General features: G+C 43.3%; 1 protein-coding gene across 4 annotated transcripts; it reads left to right on the top strand.

The window, feature by feature from the left end:
* Positions 1-8,046: 8,046 nt before the first annotated feature.
* On the top strand, positions 8,047-25,838 carry mbd1a (methyl-CpG binding domain protein 1a). Of its 4 annotated transcripts, XM_029258685.1 has the most exons (13): positions 8,047-8,716; positions 8,896-8,975; positions 11,251-11,294; positions 18,893-18,961; positions 20,924-20,968; positions 21,339-21,389; positions 21,586-21,651; positions 22,221-22,385; positions 23,754-24,086; positions 24,212-24,298; positions 24,500-24,595; positions 24,820-24,969; positions 25,056-25,838. In XM_029258685.1, exons 1-13 carry the CDS (start codon positions 8,658-8,660, stop codon positions 25,527-25,529), a joined length of 1,719 nt encoding a protein of 572 aa, XP_029114518.1. In that variant the 5' UTR covers positions 8,047-8,657; the 3' UTR covers positions 25,530-25,838. The 4 variants fall into 4 exon arrangements, with proteins under 4 accessions (XP_029114518.1, XP_029114543.1, XP_029114567.1 ...); XM_029258710.1 differs by lacking the exon at positions 21,586-21,651; XM_029258734.1 differs by lacking the exons at positions 8,047-8,716; positions 8,896-8,975; positions 11,251-11,294 and adding an exon at positions 17,671-17,833.
* The last annotated feature ends 761 nt before the right edge of the window (positions 25,839-26,599 follow it).

Below are 26,599 nucleotides of genomic sequence, written 5' to 3'. Positions count from 1 at the left end.
TGCCTGTAGAACTGAACAGAATGACAAGTTGCCACGTCGGAAATATTAAATGAGCAACATCATTACATGAGTAAAACATTGAGCAGTGGGTTATGCTTACCTTTACATTTAGCTTTACAAGTACTCTATACAGGTGTTTACCTTAAAATGTAACATTAAAATTTCAGGTGCTTCTGATGTTAAAGCTCCACTAGTATTGTAATGCTTATAAAAGTTATATGATCAAGTTTTTACCAAAAAAATGTGAAACTCACTGTTGAGCCCTTAATATTGATGCAGATGTTCATGCATCTGTTGGACTGAGTGGTAGTTAAATTTTCCCTCAAAACAAATTTTGTTTTGTTGGGTAAAAAAAAACACACTATCCCATTTTGAGTTGTGGCTATATCACCTAACAATATGAAAAGATGAATATTCAATTTATGATTCAGATTTCAGTTTAAATCTTGTATCTTTTGGTTACAATTTTAATGCTTAGCACATTCAGTTGGACATTTCTAGGATTTGGAGAAGATGCAACAAATACTTTTAAAAATGAGAAGACTTATGGAAGCTGAGAGACTGATTGAGCATTTGATATTGCACAGATGCACACAAGTGCACACTCATTCATTCATTCATTCATTCATTCATTCATTCATGCAACACACATCAAGGATTGTTTGGAGTCATAAATTCATCCAAAACACATCTTTAAACTGACTGAGTGCTCAGAGGACATTCATGCAAACACAGGGAGAACATATAAACTCATCTTTTATCCTGCTGCTGGCTGCTCCACCTACCCTGTAAGAAAAGCACAAAACAATGACGTAAACAGAAAAAATATAATCGGAGGACAGGGGGAAGATGAAGGTAAAAAACATGCAAAATGTGTGCCTTAAGCCTGCATTTAAAGGTATGCAGAGCAGTTCTCTTATTCTGGTTTTGGTTTTGAATGATTTTTCTCCCTGTTTAAAAGGAAGGACTTTTGTATGTTTAGGAAACAAAGGTAAACCTTTTGCGGTTCGGGAGTGCTTTATTTATACTTCCAATTCAAATGAGTATTAGTGACTTTTTTTTTTATTTTAAAATTGAGAAATCACTTTAGGGGCAGATTGATGTATGGATGAGTGACCTGTTGTAAGTAGTGTATCTAGCAGTGTAAGTCACCTTGGTGAATAAGGTGTGCAGGCTGGTAACACTACATACAGTTCATTGGAAGTCAATTTGGAGAAAAGCGTCTGCGAAATAAATGTAATTTTCAACAAATGAGTCATTATGAGAGAGAAGCCTGTGTACTGAAAATGAAATATGTTGATTCTCAGATTTTGATCCTGTCCTACATTGGACTAATATTAGAGCCCCAAAGTATGAGAAACATTACTTTTGCCTTTAACTTGATTCATTCTGTGTGTGTGTGTGAGTGAGTGAGAGAGAGATATGTGGTTTAAACTTTCAGTGTCATCAGACTTCTTTATTGCAGATATTAAAGATAGTTTTGCTTTCTCAATCTGAACAGCTCACTTAGACTCCAGTACCGTCACTGTGGAAACTTGGAATCCCTCCCCCTTTTCTAAATATATATTTCATCATTTTGACCTGCTCTACTTTTTAACTTGGGTTTTTAACTCTGAAATTGCTTTAGAAAACTGATTCGTGAATGTTGGATGTTTCGTATGTAAATGTAGGTTAGAGAGGCTATAACATTGCCCTATACACTTCCTAACAGAGTTAACTCATTCCTTGAAACCAACCCATTAGGCAACTCCCCATGTGAGGGGATCAAAATAATTAATTGATGAACAATAGCAACAGGACTTGCTCACGGAAACGGTACACTAAGAAATTGGAAGCACATTCCCCATACATAGAACAAGGGCAAACATTGCAATATTTCAAAGATCTAATCAAGTGAATTATGCAGATCAGATGCTAATTTTTCTAGTGGAAGAAAGCTAAACACTTTGGTCATCCATATACTGTATTCCCAGAAAAGACTTCAAGTGTAAACTATCAAAGTTTGCTTCCTGGCCAAACATGTAAGAGTAAAATTATTTCACATAAAATTATTGAAAACCAAAACAGAAAGTATGGATGACAATGGCAACACCAGCACATTATTATTTCTTCTTTTTCTTTTCATTATGCGTTTTCTTTAATGCATTCATTCGTTATGAATAACCGCTTGTTCGGTGCAGGTTGTGGTGGTCCGTAGTCTACCATGCAAGCATACAGTGTGAGACATGGTACACAATGCTCTGGACAGAGACATTTTGATAATTTAGCTCACGGATGTTTTTGATGGAACGGAAAAAGTTCTGTAGATCAGACTGCTGTGTTTGTTGTCTTTTTTTGTAAACATTCTGCTTAGAAAAACAACTGATAGCTGTGGCAGCTGATTGCGTAGTGGTTACAGCTGCTGCCTTTGGATCCACCTACTGCTGTAATACCCTTGAACAAGGTACTTACCCTAAATTGCTCCAGTAAAATTACTCGGTTGTATAAATGAGTAAATAATTGTAAGTAGCTTAATGTTGTAAGTCACTTTGGAGGCAATTGTAAGGTAAATGAATAAATATACTTAATTTTTCTTATTTGAGCATGATGAGATCAGAATTAGAATAGACAGCTGCATATTTGAAAAGTGTGACAGCAAGTTGTGTAGTGTCTAGAGCTGCTGTCTTCTACACTGAGGGCCTGGGAGTTAAATGTCACCTCTTGCTGTAGTTAGTACCCTTGATCAAGGTACTATGCCTGAATTGTCCCTTTAAAATATTGTCTAGCTGTATAAATGGCTAAATCACTGTAAGTAACTTAACAGCTTAAGTCGCTTTGAAAAAGAATCAGCTAAATAAATTTAAAGTAAATGTTTGAAAAGGTTTACGTACAAAGTTGATGGTACGTGTTGGATGGGCAAATGTTAATCTAATTGTAAATGTCGATCTTATCAGTTTTTCAAACAAGGCTGATAAAGACATTTAAGTGATTTGTCAGTTATTTGAAAATATTGGTTGCTCCTTGAATCAGATCTGGACCCAAGGAAGAAATTAGATTATTTGGTGTTTATGCATTTTGTCACCTTGCCTTAGATTTTATTCAGATACTGATTACATATACATTGTTTATTTTAAAACTGCAAAACTTTGGCTCTGGAGGAGCAGGATTCTGCTCTCTTGTAATAACTGATTTGAGTTTGTTTTTGAACATTATTAACAATATGTTCTTTTCTCTAGGATGGACTTTACAGAGGGCATGGGGGAACAAAGTGGACTAACACTTAGATCCCTCAGTTTAAGTGACTTCCAGTTGCTTTCTTTAAATATAGTTTAGCACAAACAGCTCTTTCTTTTTTTTGGATTAAATGTAATCTAATGTAAAAGGAGGTGTTGAGGAAGGTGTGAGGTCCTGCTGAAATACATCAGACTGAAAGGAAAAAAGTGTTCAGTCCTGAAGGTTTAGGACTTTGTAGAAGGCCGTACAAACGGCGAGCTGGACATGAATGAAGGACCACTAAAACAGCCTGTAGAGGAAAATGAGGTTGCAGAAGAGGACATGGGGGAAGAAGACTCGGCAACAAAGGGACGTGCACGTAAGCGAGTAGTAGGGGTAACAGAAGAAAATGTGGGGCAAATGGCAGACACTTTGCCGGAGAGGAATCTGGAGGTGGCAGTGCTGGAAAAGAGTCAAGAGCCCTCAGTAGGCACAGGGATTCTGGAAGTCAGAAGCCTCAACCATAAAGAGAAAGTAGAGACAGAAACAGGAGACGCTGTTGTCAATGCTGTGGCTCATCCTCCTAAAGACCGGCTTGGGCCCTTGGAGTATGATGGAGGTACTGAGCCTAAAGAGCAAAACTGGAATCGGGACCCACTGCCCATCAGTGGAAAAAGTGGACCTGATACGGCGAAGGACTGGGATGTCTTGAAAGTGGCTAATGGTAATAGCCGGTAAGTAATTCCAGTTCTATCGTTTTCTTTATTTATAGTTGCAGTTTTGCACCTTGGCAATTCTGTTTTAGTTTCTACAAGTTTTGGAGCTCAGTTTTATTTCTGACTGGCTTCTCATCTCATGAATATTGATCTGACCTAAAGTATATGTTTAACTCCATTTCTTTGTGACATTAACCACAGTTTTAACCATTTTTTTTTTTTATTTAAAAAAAAAAAAAAATCAGTCAGTTTAATAATAGAAATGTCCTGTGATTTATTTATGGGTTAGGTTCTGTAAAGTTCTTGGTTAAAGCTGTGCTAAAGAAATTTCACTTTTTAAATGCATGACATCAGAGTTGCCAGTTACTTAACCATAGAACAACAGTTTTACAGTCACAACTACTGTTTGACTGTGATTGTCTACAATAAATGAATATTATAAATTACGGTGGTTGACAAGTTTTGGAACATTAATGAAATGTAAATGAAATATCCCTGAACTTTTATTGAGTGGTTTTCTTGTATTTATAAGATGCTCCCAACACAAAAGTATAGGTAGCAAACAGTAAAACTCTGTAAGCAGTGTCCCTAAATGATCCAACTAATTTCCTATTAAACAGAAAAGGTGTAATCCATCCCTATTATGCCAGTTATATACAGTTTTACATTTATTCATTTGGCAGATGCTTTTGTCCAAAGTGATGTACATATCAGCAAAAGTACAATTTATGCATTACATTAAGAGAAAGAGACATAGCTGCAGACATGTAAGTCTCAAGTAGACCTAGTTTGTTACCTACCACTTGCTGCACCAAGTTTCATCGTTCAAGTAGGAGCATAAACAGAGGATAGACAAATCCTGATACCCTCTACGAATTTTTTTTTTTCTCAAAAATTTAACATAATATACACAAACAAGCATATACAATGCCAGAGTAGTGGTTGAATAAAGGCTATATCTGGGGATGCTCATGAAGTTACGGTGCATGCTCATTTACACCGTACATGAGCTGGAGAGATCTTGGGCGAAGTGGATCTGAAAAAGGTGAGTTTTCAGACCCTTCGTGAATATAGACAGAGTTTCAGCAGTTCTGAGTGAGAGGGGAAGGTCATTCCACCACAACAGAGCCAGAACCGAGAACCTCCATGCTTTACCTTTAGTGCGCGGGACCACCAAGCGAGCAGAGTAAACGAGCGAAGGGGTCTAGCTGTGGTGTCGCGGTTGGTCAAGTCTTGTAAATAGCTGGGAGCAGTTCTGTTGATGTGTTTGTAAACAATAACCAGGGTCTTGAATTTTGATCCAGGGAGCTATAGGAAACCAGTGCAGAGAAATGAGTAGAGGAGATACATAGGAATGCTTTGGCAAATCAAACAACTCCTGCAGCAGCATTCTGTATCAGCTGCAGAGGTTTGATGGCAGTAGCGGGAAGGCCACACAGGAGAGAGCCGCAGTAGTCTAGACGGGAAGTCACTATGGCCTGGATTTAGTTCTTAGTGGGCTACTAGTTTAATTCTTAGTAGGCTCCTATGTGCCAAGTATTTGAGGTAATGGCACTGTGGCAGTGGAGGAGGTTTTAGAAACATTTTCTGCCACAAAAATATTGCAGCTCTTATGATCTTTGCTGCTATGTGTACAAATTGTTTATAATACAGCATATGGCTATTTTGTATCCTAAAATGTGTTGCTAAATTATAGAATCATGAACTGAAGAGGCAAAATTGTTCTTAATTCTTATTTTAAACTCTTTAGTGAGTCATTTTAACATACGGCATCTACATTTTTTGGGGGGGGGGTTGTGGTGGCATGGCGGCATGGCACCTGTGCCTGTTGTGTGGTGGGTCTGGGGTTCGAGCCCCGCTTGGGGTGCTTTGCAGCGTGCTGGCGTCCCGTATAGGGTGTGTCCCCGCTTCTCAGCCCTGCGCCCTGTGCTGCTGGGTGGGCTCCAGCTCACCGCGACCCCACTTGGGACAAGTGGCTGTAGCAGTTGCAGAAAAAAATCTACATTTAATTTATACACTCAAAACAGAAGAAGAGTACAACAGTTCCTTACTTCAAATTACTTCCTTATTAGGTGTTTTATGAGTGTCCCAGTGAGGGACAGTACGTGTTTATGGAACAAACCAATGAAAAATCCAAGTTCGTGGAGGGAAGAAGCTGTTTTTACTTTTGGTTATTTGAAACATTTTTAACTTTGATATTAGTGTCTGTACCTAAAGCTCTTAGTCTGCCATAAAATGCACTTTATTTTTTAAACCCAGAATTGTACATCGCTTTGAAGAAAAGTCTGCGAAGTGAGTAAATGTAAGATATTTGCTTCCGATTAACAAGGGAAGGTGAAAACATGCATTTCAGTCTGCAGCAAACAGAAATGATACAAAATGTATGCATGAATAAAATGTTATTAAAAACAATCTGGATAATGTTGATATCATTCAAAATTCATGACAGATGTTTGTAGTATGTGGAACCCTTGGCTGTGTTATTTAAAATGTAATTTTGTGACAGTAAGATTAAAATTTCACACTATACCACTTGGTATTTTATGCCTAAATAAATATTTGTCAGGAGCAAAGCACAGCTCAAAAATGAAGCTGTTAAATGCAAGTGAATGTGAAATGACAGTGGTTTAACTGCTGAATGCTGTATTTCCAGGTTCAAGCTCAGTTCTCATCTCCATCCCATTGTGCTTGATTTCTGCTGCATTGTAACAGTCATACTTACTTTGCCACAGCTGAGTCGAGCAGAATTTCTGTGAGCTGCATAAGCACCTTTGGGAAATTAATTAAACATGACTTCTCCTATTTGTGGAAGGTCTAGACGCAGGCGACGGGCCAATGATCAAGATGACAACTGGTCCGACTGGCCTGCGTTGGGAGACGGCTGGAAGCGCAAAGAAGTTCTTCGGCGATCTGGATTCACGGTTGGCAAGGCAGACACATACTACATGAGGTATTGCATTCGTGTTTGTGTTATGTTTAGTGTCTGTTCAGTGAATGATGTAAATGGTTACTCACGGGGCTCTGTTCAGTTTTCGGTCCACTTTTGACATTTATTGATTTAGCTGATGCTTTTCTTCAAAACGACTTACAACTCTTTACCCATTTATACAGCTGGGTAATTTTACTGCAGGTATTTAAGTGTCTTTCTCAAGGGTACTACAGCTGGAGCTGAGAGTCAACCCTGCAACCTTTGGATCCAAAAACAGGAGCTCTAACCACTGTGCTACCAGCTGCTTTATTGTTTGTTCTGAATCGTATACGTAATGAAACGTGCTACGAAAGCTTTGGACTCTGTGTGGTTGTTTCAATGACTGAACATGGAAATCATTCCCACACCTAAACACCTGTATTCTGCTGTACCCTTTTGCTGCAGCCCTCATGGGGAACGTGTAAGAAGCAAGATCGAGATGGTGAAATGCATGGCTGGGACACTTGACTTATCCTCATTTGACTTCAAGTCTGGGAAATTCTTGGATAAGGATGCTGCTAAGAGGATGAGGAAGGTAAATGGTAACATACCATTTTGTCTGTGTCCCACAAAGACATAAAATTTACTTTTATTGCTCACACTTGGATAGTTCATTCTAGATGAGATATTAAGGTACTGATTGATATCATTAGTATTATGAAATTTATAGAATGTTAATTTTGCAAGTGGTACACAAGAACTACTATTGTAGTTTTAGAAACAATACTTTGTTTTAGTATATAAATGTTAGTTACCAGAGTTATGTGTTTTTATTCATGAATAGAAAATGTAATAGCCTGAATCCTGCTCTGATAATACATATCATCATTGTAACACTTATCTGATTAATATATACTAACATTTATTTTCTTTCTTGGTAAATTGAAGGTATTAAGGTTTTAAATTCCTTAAATGTAACAGTGACTTCTGTAACCTTTTTTTTTTTCTTCTTTTTTCTTTTTTCTTTTCCATTGTAGCGTCAGAAAGTTGACAGTGCTTCCACTGCAGATGAAGGTGTAACACACACAGAGACACATTTTCAGAACCGCTTGTCCCATACGGGGTCGCGGGGAACCGGAGCCAACCCGGTAACACAGGGCGTAAGGCCGGAGGGGGAGGGGACACACCCAGGACGGGACGCCAGTCCGTCGCAAGGCACCCCAAGCAGGACTCGAACCCCAGACCTACCGGAAAGCAGGACTGTGGTTCAACCCGCTGCGCCACCGTGCCCCCCCGAAGGTGTAACACTGGAACAAAATTCAAATCCTGAGAAGTGTCGCTCTCCAGAAAGCACTGACACTGCCTGTTCTGATATAAGTGAACCACGACGCACAGTGAGCCCCTCTCAAACGCCGCAGGTCACGCCTCCGCAAGTCATTGTATTGCAGCAGATAGCTGTGTCTCCCCAGGTGACTGTAGCTGGCCAGAAAAGCAGCGCCTCCCCCTGTTGCCCACGTGCTCTTTCTCTGTCCCCTCATCTTGCCAAAGCTTCTCCTCTCAGCATTGGCTCGCCGCTTAGGAAGGTCAGTAGCAACCCCTCCCTCTGTCTTGGGGATTTTTCGCCACCTTCACTGAGTGCCCCTGCAACCCCCAACACAGAGGCTTATTTCCCTTACCTCGACCCACCGTGGTTGGACCCGGTTCTGGCCCCACTGAGCCCCACCTCTTCCCCAGAGAGGGACTGTGAGGGTGCACTCCAAGACCAGGCCTCCTCACACTGTCCTGTCTTCCAATCACCCATCCCTCCAAGTAACTCTGTGGCCGATTCCCTCGATTCCAGCATGCCTCTAAATGGAGAAACCACGCCTCTGGACTGCCCGTCATCAGAGTCCCTTCTCCGGTTCGTAAGGAAAATATGAAAATATTCCCTCTTTGTTTTACGATAGTTCACGGTCCTTTGAACCCTGTCTTGTATGTGTTTTAATCTTAAAATGTACGTTGCTTTGGAGAAAAGCATCTGGTAAATGAATAAATGGAAATGTAATCTGCAGTTAAATTTATTTTTTCTTTTTTCTGTAGGTGTATGAATTGTGGGAATTCCTTCTCTGACACAGAGTTTAGGAGTCTGGACTCCACAGCCTTGTGCCCCAGTTGCAGGTGTATGTAACAGGTTTTTTTTTTTTTTTTTTTGGGGGGGGGGGGGGGGGGACAATTCAAATCTGTAATACCAAATGGATTGAAGGGAATGATTTCAGTATGTGTGTATACTCAGTTGGAGTCACAGGTTCTGTTATTTTAGTTTTCTGGTTTAAAAAGGATGTTAAAATTGTTTAAAATAGTTCTAATTTAGTGGGTGACTGTCAAACGTATCTGATTAATGTAAACAGATATACTTTATTGAACCAACAAGGGAAATTATGTTACAGCAGCAGAATACAAGTCTGAAAATATTTGCAATATAAAAACAAGTGGGAAAAATACAAGATAAAAATATGTACAATTTATATATACAATTGGAGGAATAGTAAATATTTATTTTAAATAAATAAATCAAAACGGTATGTAGTGCAAGTTGTGCAGAATGGTAATATAATCATTATAAGTAGTAACAAAATGAACTAACAATAGTGCTGAATAGTTCATCTGTCACACAGAGGTGAGCTGTTGAACAGTGTTATTGCGAACGGTAGGAATGATTTCCTGAACCGTTCTTTACGACAGCGGAGCTGAATGAGTCTATTAGAGAACGAGCTTCGCCGTCTCTGCAGTGTGGTGTGAAGTGGGTGGGATGGAGTGTCCATGATGGAGAGCAGTTTGTTCGGTGACCTCCTATTCCTCGCTAACTTAAACGTCTCCATGTTCTGTCCAATGACGCTGCCGGCCTTACGGATGAGTTTGTTTATCCTGCCGGCATCTCTGGCATTGATGCTGCTCCCCCAGCAGACCACAGCAAAGTAGATAGCACTCGCAACAACAGACCGGTAGAAGATCTCCAGCATCTTGCTGCACACATTGAAAGATCTGAGCTTCCTCAGAAAATAGTCTGCTCATTCCCTTCTTGTACACAGCATCAGTGTGGTCCTTCCAGTCCAGACTGCTGTTCAAGTGGACACCTAAGTACTTGTAGTTCTGAACAGTCTCAGCCTCCTCCCTCAGGATTTTTATGGGTCTGACTGCAGTTCTTGTCCTCCTAAAGTCGACGACCATCTCCTTGGTCCTCCTGACATTTAGGAGCAGATGATTCCTGCTGCACCACTCCACAAAGTTATCCACCAGGTGCCTATACTCCAACTCCTGTCCATCTCTAATATACCCCACCACTGCAGAGTAATCAGAGAACTTCTGCAAGTGGCATGATTCAGTATCATACTGAAAATCAGAGGTGTACAGAGTGAACAGGAATGGTGACAGGACAGTTCCCTGTGGCGCACCTGTGTTACTAACCAACACATCAGACGGGAAGCTCCCCAGCCGTACAAACTGAGGCCTGTCTGACAGATAGTCAGAGATCTAGGAGACCATAGATGCACCGACACCAATCCCCAGCAACTTCTCACTCAACAGAGAAGAATCTAACGAGCTGCTGCAACAAGCTGCCACTCGGCTGGCGCCATATTGGAGAATATGTGACTGCTAAGTGCTAAGGCACCTGTGATTTATTTTGAAACATAGAATCTTGGCAAACCCTATAGTCCTGATGAAAGACCAAAAATATCTTCTGCTAGCCTCTGACAAAAGTTCCCCCCGACCCCCGGTAAATGTTAGACACTTTGACTATGGTGTTCACAATCTTTTCGTACATCGTAGAACTCAGATCCATGATTTTGTCAGTAGGACACCTCTAGGGTGTAGTTTTGGTTAGGAATGCAGTCATTCAAATACAGAATTGCTCACACTGCTTCTGTACGTGTTTTAGATATCTAGAAGGATTAAAACAAGGGGACAGCTGGTAGCGTAGTGGTTAGGACAACTGCCTTTGGACCCAAAGGTTGTAGGTTCAAGCCTCACCTTCAGCTATAGTACCCTTGAGCAAGGTACTTACTGTAAATTGCTCTAGTAAAAATTAGGCAGCTGTATAAATGGGTAATTGTAACCTTAACATTGTAAGTTGCTTTGGTGAAAAGTTTCAGCTAAATGAATAAATGTAAATCATTTCTACTTCAGTGCTCTTACTAATAATTCAATAAAAACAAATCACCCAGATTCTTGAAGTTTTAGGGTTTAATCAGATTTTATGGAAGGGTTCAATAAACCTGCTTCATAAATTAACAGGCTGATATGGCAACATAAAACAATTCAGAGTAGTTTTTTTTTTTTTTTTTTTTTTCCTTGCTTATTTTTTGATTGCTTTAATTGCTGATGGTTGATTTCCTTCTATTGCTGTTCTGCTAGCAGGTGAACTTGACCAGTATTAATTCTCATTTTTATCTTTAGCTGAGAAGAAGCAAGTCAGTACTCGAAACATTATCTTCAGAAAGGTGAGGTCTAACACATACATCACCTCAATATGTCTCCTTTCTCTCCTCTTGTTTCTTGCTGTTTCAGTGAGGAATGTGCATCGCTGTGGGTGGAGCTCGGTGATATGGTCTTTGGTTTGGTTTTATTTTATTTTTGATTTATGCCTGTGCTGCACACGATCAAATATTTTGCAATTGCATGAGTGAGATTGACATGTACTGTATGTATCCCGTTGACTGAATACTAAATTATGCATGTTTTTGTGGTTGTGGTGATGATCATTGTACATTATGATAAAATCATGAACACTAACGAAAATGTAATTTATTACATTTTGCAGAATGCTGTTGATATAAGGAATATTGAGCAGGTAAACCTTTTTAGCAAGCATAAGGGTTGTCTACTGTCCCAGTTTTGGTCCTCATTCTGGTGACACTTGTGCTGCATTTTGTTCTAGTTCAGGTCTACTTGTCTTAATTTTGCTTTTCGTTAAACAAGTCAAATTAAAATGAACACATCAGATGAACTACTTAAGTTTTCTATTGTTATTGAAGATATGAAAATATTATAATATGTTCAGGTGTGCTTTTACTAATTAAATCTGTTCCCTTTTGTCTGTGCAAAAAATGCACTTAAATTATATATTTGATCAAAGGAAAAATATAGTGGGCTAGCAGCATGATGCTGGAGCAGGTAGTGCTGATGCTTCGTAACTTCTGAGCTGCTCATTCAGGGATCGGTTTGAATCCGGCTCAAGGTGCGGAGTTTGTATGTTTTCTCTTTGCTTACAATTCAAAGGGATGAGCAAAAGAAGGAAATGGTACCCACTTTGTACTATCCGTTACATTTACCTGTGTTACTTTGGCAGGTGCTTCTTTCCAAAGTGACGTATGTCTCCAAGAACAATACAAAAAGTTATATTTAGGTGCCGATTTTTTTCAAACCGACTTGCAGCTATTTACTGATGTATACAGCTGGGTGGTTTTGACGGGAGCAATTCAGTGTAAGTACCTTGCTCAAGGGTACTACAGCAGTAGGTGAAATTTGAATCAGCAACCATTTGAAAACTTAAGAGATCAGGAGAGAAGTGAGTCTGAAAGGAGTGACTTTTAAGACCTTTCTTAAATGTAGAAAGAGATTCAGTACTTCTGAATGAGAGGGGGAGGTTATGCCACCCCATCGGAGCCAGAAATGAAAACCTTTGTTGTTTCAGTGTTGTGTTGTGTGTGGGCTGGAGGAGCGTAGCAGTCTGGTTGGGGTATAGTGAGTGATCAAGTCTTGTCGATATCAGAGAACAGATCCGTTGACAGTTTTGTAGGCCGTAACAAGAATATTTTATTTGATCGGGGCAGCTATAGAAAGCCAGTGGAGATGAAGGGGGGGGGACGTGGAAATTCCTGTGGTAGATCAGTTACCATGAAAACCGTGTGAGTGGTAGCTGTGAGTCACACTCAGACCTAACTGCAAGATGATGGCTCTAACCACTCTACTACCTGCTGCCAATTCAAACAAAAACCAACATACAGCAGTGCTTGAAATTTTGTGAGCCCTTTAGAATTTTTTTCTATTTCTGCATAAATATGACCTAAAGCATGATCAGATTTTCATCCATCCATCCATCCATCCATCTTCCTCCGCTTATCCGGGGCCGGGTCGCGGGGGCAGCAGTCCGAGCAGAGTCCTCCAGACTTCCCTCTCCCCGCACACCTCCTCCAGTTCCTCTGGGGAAACCCCAAGTTCCCAGGCCAGCCGGGAGGCATAGTCTCTCCAACGTGTCCTGGGTCTGCCCCAAGGCCTCCTCCCAGTGGGACAAGCCCGGAACACCTCCCCAGGGAGGCGTCCAGGAGGCATCCGGAACAGATGCCCGAGCCACCTCAACTGGCTCCTCTCGATGCAGAGGAGCAGCGGCTCTACTCCGAGCTCCTCCCGGGTGACTGAGCTCCTCACCCTATCCCTAAGGGTGCGCCCAGCCACTCTGCGGAGGAAACTCATTTCTGCCGCTTGTATCCGCGGTCTCATTCTTTCGGTCACGATCCAGAGTTCATGACCATAGGTGAGGGTAGGAACGTAGATCGACCGGTAAATTGAGAGCTTCGCCTTACGACTCAGCTCCTCCTTCGCCACAACAGACCGGTACAATGACCGCATTACTGCGAACACCGCACCGATCCGTCTCTGTCAACCTGCCGCTCCATTTTTCCTTCACTCATGAACAAGACCCCGAGATACTTAAACTCCTCCACTTGAGGGAACAACTTCCCCTAACCTGGAGGGGGCAATCCACCTTTTTCCGACTGAGGACCATGGTCTCGGATTTGGAGGTGCTGATTCTCATCCCCGCCGCTTCGCACTTGGCTGCAAACCTCCCTAGTGCACGCTGCAAATCTTGACTTGATGAAGCCAACAGGACCACATCGTCCGCAAAAAGCAGAGACGAGATCTCGCGGCCACCAAAACAGACACCCTCCGTTCCCTGGCTGCGCCTAGAAATTCTGTCCATGAAGATAATGAACAGAATCGGTGACAAAGGGCAGCCCTGCCGGAGTCCAACATGCACCGGTAACAGGTCTGACTTACTGCCGGCAATGCAAACCAAGCTCCTGCTCTGTTCATACAGGGAACGAACAGCCCGTAGCAGCGAGCCCCGAACCCCATAATCCCGAAGTACCTCCCAGAGGATGCCACGAGGGACACGGTCGAATGCCTTCTCCAGGTCCACAAAACACATATGGACTGGTTGGGCAAACTCCCACGAACCCTCCAGCACCCTAGTGAGGGTATAGAGCTGGTCCAGTGTTCCACGGCCAGGGCGAAAACCGCATTGCTCCTCCTGAATCCGAGGTTCGACTATCGGTCGGATTCTCCTTTCCAGTACCCTGGCATAGACTTTCCCAGGGAGGCTAAGGAGTGTGATCCCCCTGTAGTTGGAACACAATCTCCGGTCCCCCTTCTTAAAAAGAGGGACCACCACCCCGGTCTGCCAGTCCAGAGGCACCGTTCCCGAACTCCACGCGATGCTGCAGAGGCGTGTCAGCCAAGACAGCCCTACAACATCCAGAGACTTGAGAAACTCGGGGCGGATCTCGTCCACCCCCGGAGCCTTGCCACTGAGGAGTTTTTTTGACTACCCCAGCAACTTCAGCCAGGGTAATGGACGAGTCCCCCTCCAAGTCCCCAGCCTCAGCTTCCTCTATGGAAGGCGTGTCGAAGGGATTGAGGAGATCCTCAAAGTACTCCTTCCACCGCCCGAGGACATCCTCAGCTGAGGTCAGCAGCGCCCCACTTCCACTGTAAACAGTGTTTGTGGAACACCGTTTCCCCCCTCTGAGTCGCCGGACGGTTTGTCAGAATCTCTTTGAGGCCGACCGAAAGTCTTCCTCCATGGCCTCACCGAACTCCTCCCAAGCCCGAGTTTTTGCCGCGGCGACTGCCAGAGCCGCGCTCCGTTTGGCTCGTTGGTACCCGTCAGCTGCTTCAGTAGTCCCATGAGCCAGCCAGGCCCGATAGAACTCCTTCTTCAGCTTGACGGCATCCCTTACTTCCGGTGTCCACCACCATGTTCGAGGGTTGCCGCCGCGACAGGTGCCGGAGACCTTATGGCCGCAGCTCCGAACCGCCGCCCCGACAATGGAGGCGTGGAACATTGTCCATTCAGACTCAATGTCCCCCACCTCCCTCGGGACCTGGTTGAAGCTCTGTCGGAGGTGGGAGTTGAAGACCTCTCTGACAGGGGCCTCCGCCAAACGTTCCCAACAGACCCTCACTATGCGTTTGGGCCTGCCAGGTCTGTCCAGCTTTTTCCCCCGCCTTCGACTCCAACTCACCACCAGGTGGTGATCAGTTGACAGCTCAGCCCCTCTCTTCACCCAAGTGTCCAAGACATATGGCCGAAGGTCAGAAGAAACGACTACAAAGTCGATCATCGACCTCCGACCTAGGGTGTCCTGGTGCTAAGTGCACTGATGGACACCCTTATGCATGAACATGGTGTTCGTTATGGACAAACCGTGACTAGCACAGAAATCCAATAACAACTCACCACTCGGGTTCAGATCAGGGAGGCTGTTCCTCCCAATCACGCCCCTCCAGGTGTCACTGTCGCTACCCATGTGGACGTTAAAGTCCCCCAGTAGAACGACAGTGTCCCCTCCAGGTACTCCAAAAAGGCCGGGTACTCTGCACTGCCACTAGGCACATAAGCACAAACGACAGTGAGAGACCATTCCCTGACCTGAAGGCGCAGGGAGATGACCCTCTCATTCACCGGGGTAGACTCCAACACATGGCGGCTGAACTGGGGGGCTATTAATAAGCCCATACCAGCCCGCCGCCTCTCACCTTGGGCAACGCCAGAATAGTGGAGAGTCCACCCTTGGTCGAGAAGAGTGGTTCCAGAACCCAAGCTGTGAGTGGAAATGAGCCCGACTATATCTAGACGGTATCTCTCAACTTCCCGCACCAGCTCAGGCTCCTTCCCCGCCAGTGAGGTGACATTCCAAGTCCCAAAAACCAGAGTTGGCGCCCGAGGTTTGGGTCGGCCGGGCACTCGGCCCCGACCACCACCCAAATCACAATGCACCGGCCCCTTACGGTCTCTCCGGCAGGTGGTGAGCCCACCGAAGAGCGGCTCCACGTCATGGCTTCGGGCTGAGCCCGGCCAGGCCCCGTGGGCATAGACCTGGCCACCAGGCGCTCGCATGCGAGCCCCCCCTCCCCAGGCCTGGCTCCAGGGTGGGGCCCCGGTGACCCGATACCGGGCGGGGTAAACGAAAGCCTTGATTTTATTTTCTTCATAAGGGGTTTTTGAACCGCACTTTGTCTCGTCTGTCATCCAGGACCTGTTTGCCATGGGAGACCCTACCAGGGGCATATAGCCCCAGGTAATATAGCTCCTGGACTCATATCAGATTTTCATGCAAGACCTAAAACTAAGGAGAGCGCAATTAAACAAATGCAACAAAAGCATTATACTTGTGCATTTTTTTTATTGAGGCACGTGATCGAATGTTGCATATCTGTGTGACAAGTATGTGAACCTCTCGGATTATCATTTCATACCACTATACGCAATGTGAGCGTTTAGAACTGCTGGCTTCAGAATGAGCGAATGATCTTATTATTTGATCATTTTTCTGGCATGATTTTTAGATGAAATTACACTTGATTCGTGATGAGAGGTGTAGTGTGAAACTTCTACACTGTGTTCCCCTGATTTGGTCTTTAGAATTGCAAATGAAAATCAGTGTGTTTTTGCAATCACATCTGTTTAAAGTGCAGCGCTTTATTTAATGCTTGAACTTCTCTGTGTCCTGGCTGAGACAGCTGAGACTAGTGGAGCACTCAAGTTTGTTTGTTCCATCACATCTAAGGTCCAAATTGTGCCCACATTTGTATGATGCTGTCGCAAACAACTCTCTTTCTCAGCTTTGCAGTTACCATTACCACTGTATCACGTTTTGATATCATCTGGATTTACTTCTGTCCTGCAGGACAGTACCTGAAGTTGAGCAATTCGGTCTCAGCCTGTACATCACAGGGTACTGAGAATAACATCTCAGTGTTTGCTTTTCTTTATGGATGCTGTTGTCTTGTCCTTTTTTGTGACTTTATGTACAAGTGGGAAGGTAGAGAAAACAGGTTCAGTTGTGTTGAATGGCATTTAATGCAGAGCTGGCTTAGAGAAGAGTCATCCATCTTCAGCACGAGAGGATGAACCACCAGCGGTCTTGCCACTTCTCAATGTTTCTCTTGTCTCTCAGGGTCTGTTTTGTCAATTCCAGTCATATGTTTAGTGTGGAATGTTTCCATCAGGTAATTAACAGTGTTATGATGATGTACGGACCACCTGGCCAGTTGATGATGATGTTGAGTCGAGGTGCATGTGGCTCCAGATGGCCCTTGCTGTCAGGGTACTCTGTGTTGAGCAGGGTGGTAAATCACCACTGTGCAGGCAGCTGCGCAGATGGTTTCCTTGCCTTCATTCTGAGCTTCTGCTTGGGTTCACGCAGCAGGAACTTGGCTGCAGTGCTTTTCAATTCAGTACGAACCTCAGCAGCTCAGGAGAGGTGTTGACAAGCTCCCTATGTTTGAATATAGCAAATTCATCAGAATAATTAGGGAAAGGAGGTAGCATAGTGATTAAGGATACAGACTTCTAACCTGAGGGTTGTCAGGTCAAGTCCAAAGGAGGGGTGTTGCAGTAGAGGTGTTGAACAATATTTTTCTTAACTTTCTGCTATAAATTATCCATGTATGTCAGTAAGCAGTCGCTTTATATTTGAATGTAAGTGTATCCGAATGATGATTATGCTAATTATTAATAATCAGTGGCATCCTGCACTCATGCTTTGCTGAAGACCAAGATAAAGAGGATGCAGGGGTTGATGGTGACTTGGTTTCCACCTGCTCATTGCAGTGGCTGCCTTGCGGCCAGTGCCAAACGTGCCAAGTCACAGAGGACTGTGGGATGTGTGCCAGTTGCTGCCGCGGGCTGCTCCACCCCGGCTCCTCGAAACCTGTGCGCTGCCGGAGGCGGAAATGTCTTTGCCCCATCCGGAAGGTACTCCAATGGCAATGCTATGTTGCCAAACAAAGGGACTATTTGACTATTTAAATAAGAAGAACTTTCCATGACATCATGAAAGAAAAAGGCTGTTTGTTTGTAACTAAAGTTGTTTGATCATGTGCTTTGTGTCAGATTTGCATCAGTGAGTAATTTAAAAAAGGAGTCCTTACACTCTGATATCATCTTTAAAAATTTAGTAGTGTATTTAGTAGTTAAAACATGCATGTTGAAAGGATTTGTTGAGATGAATTTGAATTATGCTTGTTTGGAAATGTGAGATTGCTACATATTTGAAAAAATTTGTTCTTGATTCTGAACTGTTTCCCATCTTTGAGGGGGGGAAAAAAAAACTTATGTGGAACTAAAATTTTCCACAATTAATGTATAGATTTTATTGATGTGCAGCACAGGTATTAATTAAAAATAAATTGAAGACCATTGTCAACTAACATGCTGTTTTTCTACGATTGCAAACCTAAAATGCAGTATTTTTTTTTTTTTTTTTTAAAAATTTACCACCACAAATAATATTTTACTACTCTGTATACTTGGCATGTTTTAATATTCAGTGTCATACTTTTAACTTTTCATCTTAACAGCATTTTCTGTTCATGATTTCTTTTTAATCTCTCCTTCCAAACTAAATAATTTTCATTCTGAAATTGCGCCTTCTAGGGCTTCATTTCTGCATGGAGGCAGAGGGCAGCTGTTTGCTCCTTTGATTCACGTTCCTGCCAACTCTGTCTTCTTTTTCCACTGCCAATCGGTGTGCCCATCACCACTGGCAACAAGTAATGCATAGGCACCTGACTGAATGAATAAAGCCAAGTGCTGTGGGCAGCCCTGGGCAGAAGCCCAGCTTATTTTGTGTATTTATTCTGCCATTAGTGTCTCCCAGTCACAATAACAATAGGCCTGCCTAGGATTCAGTTTACCGACTGAGCCATTCAGCAGCCCCTTATTTATTTTACGTCTCATTTGATCGTTATTATTTTTGTGCTTGTCAGTTTATTATGCAAAATGCATAAATGCTGTTTTACGGGTTCTTTCAAGGTGGGCCGAGGCAAGTGGGTTCTTGGGAGACGATCAGAAATCCAAGGGGAGGCTGCTGTTGGTCAGCGGGTAAGAACTACATCCCATGTTTCATTCCATGGTATTTTTCAGATTTTCTGGCCAAAAAGTTTTTCAAAGCAATGCAAGTAAAATGATAAAAATAAGACCTATCAAATATTTTGCACTAAATGTCAGAATGCTGGTGTAGTACCTTGGTGTCAAATACCCATCAGATACCGTGTGCTTCTTATGTAACGGAGCATGATGGGCAGGCTGTGTGCAGCCTTTCTGCTGCTCAGCCCACACTGCTCAGTACTCTGCTCAACCTTGACTTGGATGAGTGGCTCTCAAGTCTTTTCTGTTCTCCCCACTTTGGAAGTGCTGATACAGCCGCTGGCTGGAACAACCTGCTCGGACATATTCTCAGCAGAATGGTCCCACTTGTTTTCCAGTTCTGTGGCATCATGTGGAACCAGATGCATGACAACTTGGCGCCAAAACCACTTGTTCAAATGCTAGGACCCAGGCTGCTCTTTAAATGATGGTCTTTCAGTAACCGACCAACTTGTGTCCCTAAAGAGCAGTTGAACCCATTGGTGTAGCTGAACTGCAGTATCAGATCATACCTTGTTAGATTCACTGAAGCTGTGGATCATTCTCAATTTCTCAAAGCTTTAAAGTGAAATGCTTCATAGGCTTTTCTCTGGGCATAACAAAAATAGAAATGAATATAGCCCATAATGTATTTTAAAAGTGATCCTTTACTCTTAAATGAGATTTAAGAAAAGTTTCCATTGAGAAACCCTGTTTGCCCCATGTAGCTCTACTCTGAAATGGTACTTCATGGCTGGTCTGCACTGGTTCTATTTTTTTTTTTTTTTTTTTTTTTTTTTTTTTGTGTGTGCCTCAGTTGAGTGTCTTCTAATGTGAGAGATATGGGTGGAATCTTTTCATGTTATTGGTATCTTGTCTACTTGTATCATTCCCATATTGTGTCTGATACTAAAAATCATTAATCAAAGACGCTTTTTCTTTATCATGAAGAGATTCTTGACAGCGTCATCTTCTGCCTGCCTATTCTGGGAAACTCTTTTTTTTTTTTTTTTTTTCTTTTTTTCTTTTTTCCTGTTTCAGCACTTAGAATTGTGTTTTAGGTAATAACTAAGATACCAACCTTGCTGGAAAAAAATAAGTATTCAATTAATTAATTAATGCCAAGTTAGAGTAATGTATGTTTATGCAAAAACCAAGGTTTGTTAAGTTTACTTAAGTTTCTTCAGCTTACTGGTCAAAAACAGAAAATGAATACAGAAGATTTTATACACACAAAGCTCATCACTCCAGCTCAATATATAAAGCATGCAGAGTTTCAAGCAGCCGCTTACTTGTTGACTGAATGCCAGAATAGACAAGATGTGTGATCTGCGTGACTCAAAGTGCCTAGACTGTTGATGACAGGCCCACGCGTTCCAGCACCGCAGAAATTACCACTATTCCGGCATTTTCACAAGCTAAAGTGTCAAGAATTTGCAAGGAATGGTGCAAAAAGCAAAAAAAAATATGGCATCATTGACATTGCTGTGAGCAAAAACAGGAATGTTCTGGAAGGGGGAGGGAAAGAGTCCTCCCAATACTTGCTAAATGTCCCTAAGAAATTGTCGTTAACCACATATTGGCACTTAACTATGGAAAAAGATTTCTTGGAAACAGGTAACGGCAAACAGCTTTTAATTCGTTGGGCCAGTGGACTGCACGCTTTAGCGCTTATTTTTAAATGTCCCACATCAGTTTGTTTAGACGACACTGGCACTAGAGTGGGTTTAAGAAATGGATAAATCCAGCAAATGTTTCGCATTCTTCTTTGACGCTGACATGAACTGTTCTCGTCTCCCCCCATATGATTTTCTGTCGTTTAATACCTTTTGAAGTTTTTTCTTTTTCTCCCTTTCTCCATCCAGGTATGTGATTTAACTAAATACGTATTTTTTAAAGAAGTATGCTCCCCCCCCCCCCCCCCCCCCCCCCTTATAGATAATACCAAAGAAGACAAAGATCTTGAAAAAAAAGAGAGTATTGGTGAGTTGCAGAGATTTTGTTTCTGATGTGAAATTTGAATGTCTCACTTAAGCAATCTGAATTCCTACTTCTAGAAAGTATTTTATATTGGAATAAAACTGGACAAAAATGAGTGCCATCATAAACTGTATGATACCTTACTGTATTAAAACATAGCCGGAAATGTCTCTTTTTTGAGAAAATGTCAGATTACTACTTTGTAATTGGTTTCATAAGCACAGGGTCATACAACAGCATACAGGTAGACTGTACATTGAGAAATGTGCATTTTTGTGTCAAAACAAAATGAAAATATATTCTTCTATATTTTCCTGTGCCTTTACCTAATTTCTTACAGCTTTGCTAATTTCTTTAACCTTGTTTCCTGTAGAGAACAACCTTGCGACGGCGTGTGTATGAGAAAAACAGGAAATTTAAAAAGGTAAATCTGTTACAATCGGCATATTCCTCCCAAACGTTCATAATGTTTTTGGGTGCAGTCTTTGTGCCCGAATACACTTTACTGGCAAGACAGGGGACACAGGCAGCTTCACAGACTTCTACACACAGTGGAGAAGCAGTAAACTGTTGATCTGTTAGTGGAAGCAGCTGCACAGAAATACTCTCTCTCTTTACAGCAATACTCCATTTCTCAATACAGTGACTCGGAGTTTTCCCAAGATTTAGAAAATGATGATACGGAGGTGAGGCTCGCCACTGAACGTAGTTTTTCTGCACTAGTGCAGTTTGTGTTTTGATCCTTGACATTTTGAACTCGAGGTGTGCGATACGTGACTTTACATGGAAGTCAGCTTCTTTGATTTTTAATATGCTGACCTGTGGAGTACACCTGTCACTCTTTACATAACATAGAGAGCAATATTCATGATTGTAACTCGCTGAGACTAGAAAATGGACTTGAGGAAAGGTTTTGTCCCTTCTTTTCACCGTTTGTACATAATCCGGGGTAGGCGGTAGCGTAGTGGTTAGAGCTACTGCCTTTAGATCCCAAGATCGCAGGTTCCACCTCCAACTGTAGTACTCTTGAGCAAGGTACTTAACCCTAAATTGCGCCAGTAAAATTACCCAGCTGTATAAATGGGTAAATAATTGTAACCTCAACACTGTAAGTTGCTTTGGAGAAAAGCGTCTGCTAAATGAATAGATGTAAATGTAATCCATACGTCCCACACCCCTCTTTTACCGTCACGATTCTGTGCTTCCTTGTCTCTTCCTCTCAATGCGTTGCCTCCTGCTCTCCATTGCCCTGCAGAGTGGGCCTAAGAAGCGCAGTCGGCGTGCTTGCTGGAAGTGTGATGCCTGTCTGCGCCCGACTGACTGCGGCAGATGTGACTTCTGCATGGACAAGCCAAAGTTCGGGGGTGACAACAAGAAACGTCAGAAGTGCCGTCTTCGGCAGTGTCAGAGCCAAGCCATGGTAAGAGCTGCCTGTGTGCTGGCCATTCATACCCTCACCATCCTGTGCAGTGCTCCCTTTAAAAGGTTCTCGGTTGGCAGGTTACAGACATACAGTGCTGCTTGAAATTATGTGAACCCTCTAGGGATTGTCATTATTATTCCGTGAAATCTTAAACGTATAAAATGGATAAATAATGATTTTCTACTTACTTGATTTAACCAATGCAGCTTGGGGTTCACTTATTTTTGCACCTGCACTTCTATGTTTCTGCTACACGTGATTTCCTCTAAAGCAATATATGAAATTGGTCATTAGACACCTATTATAGTAGATGAGAAAGATTGCATCTCATGAAATAACCATTTTGTGGTTTAAAAAAAAAAAAATATATATACACACACACACACACACACACACACACAGATCAACAATGAGGAGACAGATGAAAAGGAAATACAACAAAAATTTTTAGCAGCTACATACTTGTAGTTAACTGCATTCATCACCACTACTATATAACTTAGGAAGAAGTGTGGCCAGAAACAGTCTGAAAGAAATGTGCTTAATTCCTTTGATTTAAGAAAAAAAAAAACGTAATATTATAATAAAATTATTTTATATAATAAAATAAGAAAATCTTGCATTCCTCGATTAAAATCAAGGATAGAAAATGTATGGACTACTGGATTTGATACAAACACACACACACACACATTTTCAGAACCGCTTGTCCCATACGGGGTCACGGGGGAACCGGAGCTAACCCGGCAACACAGGCCGTAAGGCCGGAGGGGGAGGGGACACACCCAGGACGGGATGCCAGTCCGTCACAAGGCACCCCAAGCGGGACTCGAACCCCAGACCCACCGGAGAGCAGGACTGTGGTCCAACCCACTGCGCCACCGCACCCCCCCTTGATACAAACAAATCAAGGATTTTTTTCCATGATCAAAAACGAAAGACAACGTGACACTTGGGAATTCTTCCACCTAAACATCTGATCAAACTACAGAATATTTGAACTCCCTCCACATCTCAGCTCCACCGCCATGTTCCTGTTCAGAATTTGAATCTTGTCCTTAAATTCACTTCAGCAAACTTGAACCAAATTCTGTTTTGCTACGGTTTTGGTGGCAATTTACAAATGGCAACACTTTGGTGTCTCTGGGTATAGCACATTTCTCCCTGTACATCTTTCCAAATTTATTCTGTTTTTAAAAAAATTACTTACATTTTGTTCAGCATATCCTATTTTAATCTCTAATAAAATGCTGTTTATAAACTTGAAGAAAAAAATTCTGTCCTTTCCACAGTGATTCAGATGATTCATGTCTCTTAAGCCTTTTTTCTTTTTTTGCAATAATGACATTTCTCATTGTGTTACAGCGGCATTTACTCCCCTTCCAGCTGGGGCAGACAAAGTCGATGGCCACAGTAGGCTGGGTCGGCAGGGGCAGGCGCAGAGGAGGTCGCTCCAGGTACGGCAGTCACATAAGGAGGAGGAAATCCCAAGCCCCTTGGGAAAAGTACAGCTCCGCTGATGAAGATGACAACAGAGAGCAACAAGCCGACTGTGACAAAAATGATGAAGGTGATGACAATGCCTATGTCAGCCCACCACAGCCGAACTACAGTATTGGCAAGGAAGGAAAGGAGGAGCTGGGGGATCGGGAGTGTAAGGAGCAAGTTGACGGCAGTGTTGCTTCTCAGTTAGCTAAGGTGAGGCCTGCAGACAGTAAACTACAGGTTCACTGTTTGTGCTCAGAACTACTTTGGCAGTATGTGTTCATGTCAGGACACGCCATCTTGATGTGCAACCTCAAATCCTCCTGCTCTCCCCGTAGGTGGTGTCTGATGTGAATTTTGACTCCAGCTATGGCAGACTGGACATACAGGCACTTTACAACAGTAGCTGTTCATTTTCAGCCCAGGTGGGTGGTTGTTGTTGGAAGCCTCCGTTTTCACTGTAGGTAACAAAAGTAGTCCAAAGAACAGGCTGTAAGAATCAGGGAATGCTAAGGTGTTTGCACTGAGGTGAGAGTTCTGCTCTAGAATACCTGAGGAACATGAACCCAGAGGTGTCAGGTGCTGCTGAGCCCCTGGTCTCTGAGCTCTGGTTTTCCTTTTTCTAGGATGGGTTCGAGGCCAACGATAGTCCCCTGAGCATGATGAGAATAAGAGAACTCCCTGCCAAGGTCACCCGTAGTGGTCATGTCTCCCTCCAACAGGTGAGTGAAGTGTTATTCTTTTCCCCTCTCCCAGCTGGTGATGCCGCTCTCTCGGGTTCTTCCCATTCTACTTGTTGTAGCTGAGTGCTGTGCTGATTGCGACAAATGTGTTCTGTGTGGGACGCCTGTTTGAACAGCATTGTGTGTGTGTGTGCGCGCGCACAACACCAGACCTAAACAATAGCAGGGTGATGTGGTCTCTAATGTTCTGTCTTTGTCACCAGGAGCCACCAGTTGGTCGCAGACAGACCGGACATCTGCCAGCCCTCCTTCCAAACCCTGTGAATGCAACTGCAAGGCTGGGCCTCACCGCAGACGTGCGTGTTGTGGAGGTGGACGCTGGAGAGTCAAACACGCAGGAGGACACACCAGTGGTGAGCAGTCTGCCTCTTGAGCCATCTCTTCTGTACTAGACACTGTGAGAAGAGCTCCTCTGACTCCTGTCCCATGTCCTGTGCAGATTACAGAGATCTTCAGTCTGGCTAACAGTGGCCAACAGCGCTGCATGTTGGGCCACGAACTGTTGGTGTTGCTGGAGGACCTGCGGCACACGGTGCTGCCGGCACACTGGGTGGGCCTTTTGGTGAAGGGGCCGCAGCTGCAGCTGCTGCAATGTTCTAAGCTCTCTACTATGGCAGACACCGTACTGCAGATTGAGCCCAGCTTCTTCTACCACATCCGAGTCCAGGACCAGCCGCTGCTCCTCACGCACCCGCTGTACGAGGCGCACCCGTCACGGCTGACCTCCGTGCCCGAGGTGGTTTCTCTGCTCCTTGATCTGGAGAACTACACTGTGTGCCAGGGGTACCCCTCAAGTGACCTGCAGCCAAACCAGGAGCCAGTGCTGCACGTGCGGGCAGCTGCATGTGAGCTCCTGGTGCTGCAGTCACAAGAGCGCTGCGACAAGTGTGATGTCACCTCGCTGGTTCTGTGAGGACAGAGGAGTCGCTGAGGGTGGTGCTCTAACAGCATGACGGGCACTTCACTACCTCCGATTCCATTCTCAGTTCATGGGAAGAGACCAAATAGAGAGTGGGTACGAATTGAAATGCCTTGTTACCCTTGAGGAACTGAGTGGTCTGCCAGCTGCTCATCGTGCAGCTGTTTTAATGGTGCTCTATGGAGGAATTTTGGTCTTGGGGACAAAGGGAGGTTTCTGAGAGCTGCTGAGGGGTGCTGGAGGAGACTAATGCTGCTTGTCATTTAGCTGCTCATTTTGCCATGTTTCTTATTACATGTTGAGGGAGGGAGGGAGGGAGGGAGGGAGAGGGCCTTTTAGGAATTTCAAGTTGACTACCTCTCAGTGGCTTTTAGTTCGACACTGTTTTGTTATGGTTTTGTTTTGGCCCGTCATTGGTATGTATCTGTTAATCATTTCTTGTTGGATGAATAAAACCAAACTGGTATTAACCGAGAAAAAGGTATTACAGAACACTACGTACAAATCGGTATGTGTATTTGGATCCCAGGCTGCTTACATTTACTCATTTAGCCGATTTTCTCCAAAGCAACTAACAGCGAGCTCCATGTAGTGTTATCAGCCCACACACCTTATTCACCAAGGTGACTTACACTGCTAGACACACTACTTACACTGGGTCACTCATCCAGACATCAGTGAAACACACTCTCTCTGTCACTCTCACACTATGGGGGAACTTGAACAGCATGCCTACGGACTGTGGGAGGAAACCAGAGCAAATCCATGCGAACACAGGGACAACATTCAAACTCTGCACAGACTGAGCAGTGATCAAACCCGTCTTCTCGCACCACCCAGGCGCTGTGTGACAGCAGCGCTATTTGCTGTGCCAGCATGCAACCTGTGCTTGGGATTCCTGTTTGAACAGGTGTCACTAGCTAATTTTTTTTTTTTTCCCCCCCACATGTTGCATTAGAACTTGAGCTATATTCTGCAATTCCATATCCATTTTTGAACATTTGGACCAGCATTTACACAAAAAAAAGCATAAGCTAAATGCATTCCGTGCACTGTTCTACATA

This window comes from Scleropages formosus, chromosome 1 (assembly GCF_900964775.1).
Source record: "Scleropages formosus chromosome 1, fSclFor1.1, whole genome shotgun sequence".
Classification (NCBI taxonomy): domain Eukaryota; kingdom Metazoa; phylum Chordata; class Actinopteri; order Osteoglossiformes; family Osteoglossidae; genus Scleropages; species Scleropages formosus.
Note: the sequence above shows the minus strand (reverse complement) of the source record. Positions and strands in the feature narration are given on the sequence as shown.

What these genes read in the sequence shown, in the direction of transcription:
- mbd1a (XM_029258685.1), top strand. Translation starts at nt 8,658, where the DNA reads ATGCCTCTAAATGGAGAAACCACGCCTCTGGACTGCCCGTCATCAGAG. An exon ending in TAGAAAATGATGATACGGAG is followed by an intron (nt 21,652 to 22,220) that starts GTGAGGCTCGCC and finishes ATTGCCCTGCAG; the next exon opens with AGTGGGCCTAAGAAGCGCAG. An exon ending in TTGCTTCTCAGTTAGCTAAG is followed by an intron (nt 24,087 to 24,211) that starts GTGAGGCCTGCA and finishes CTCTCCCCGTAG; the next exon opens with GTGGTGTCTGATGTGAATTT.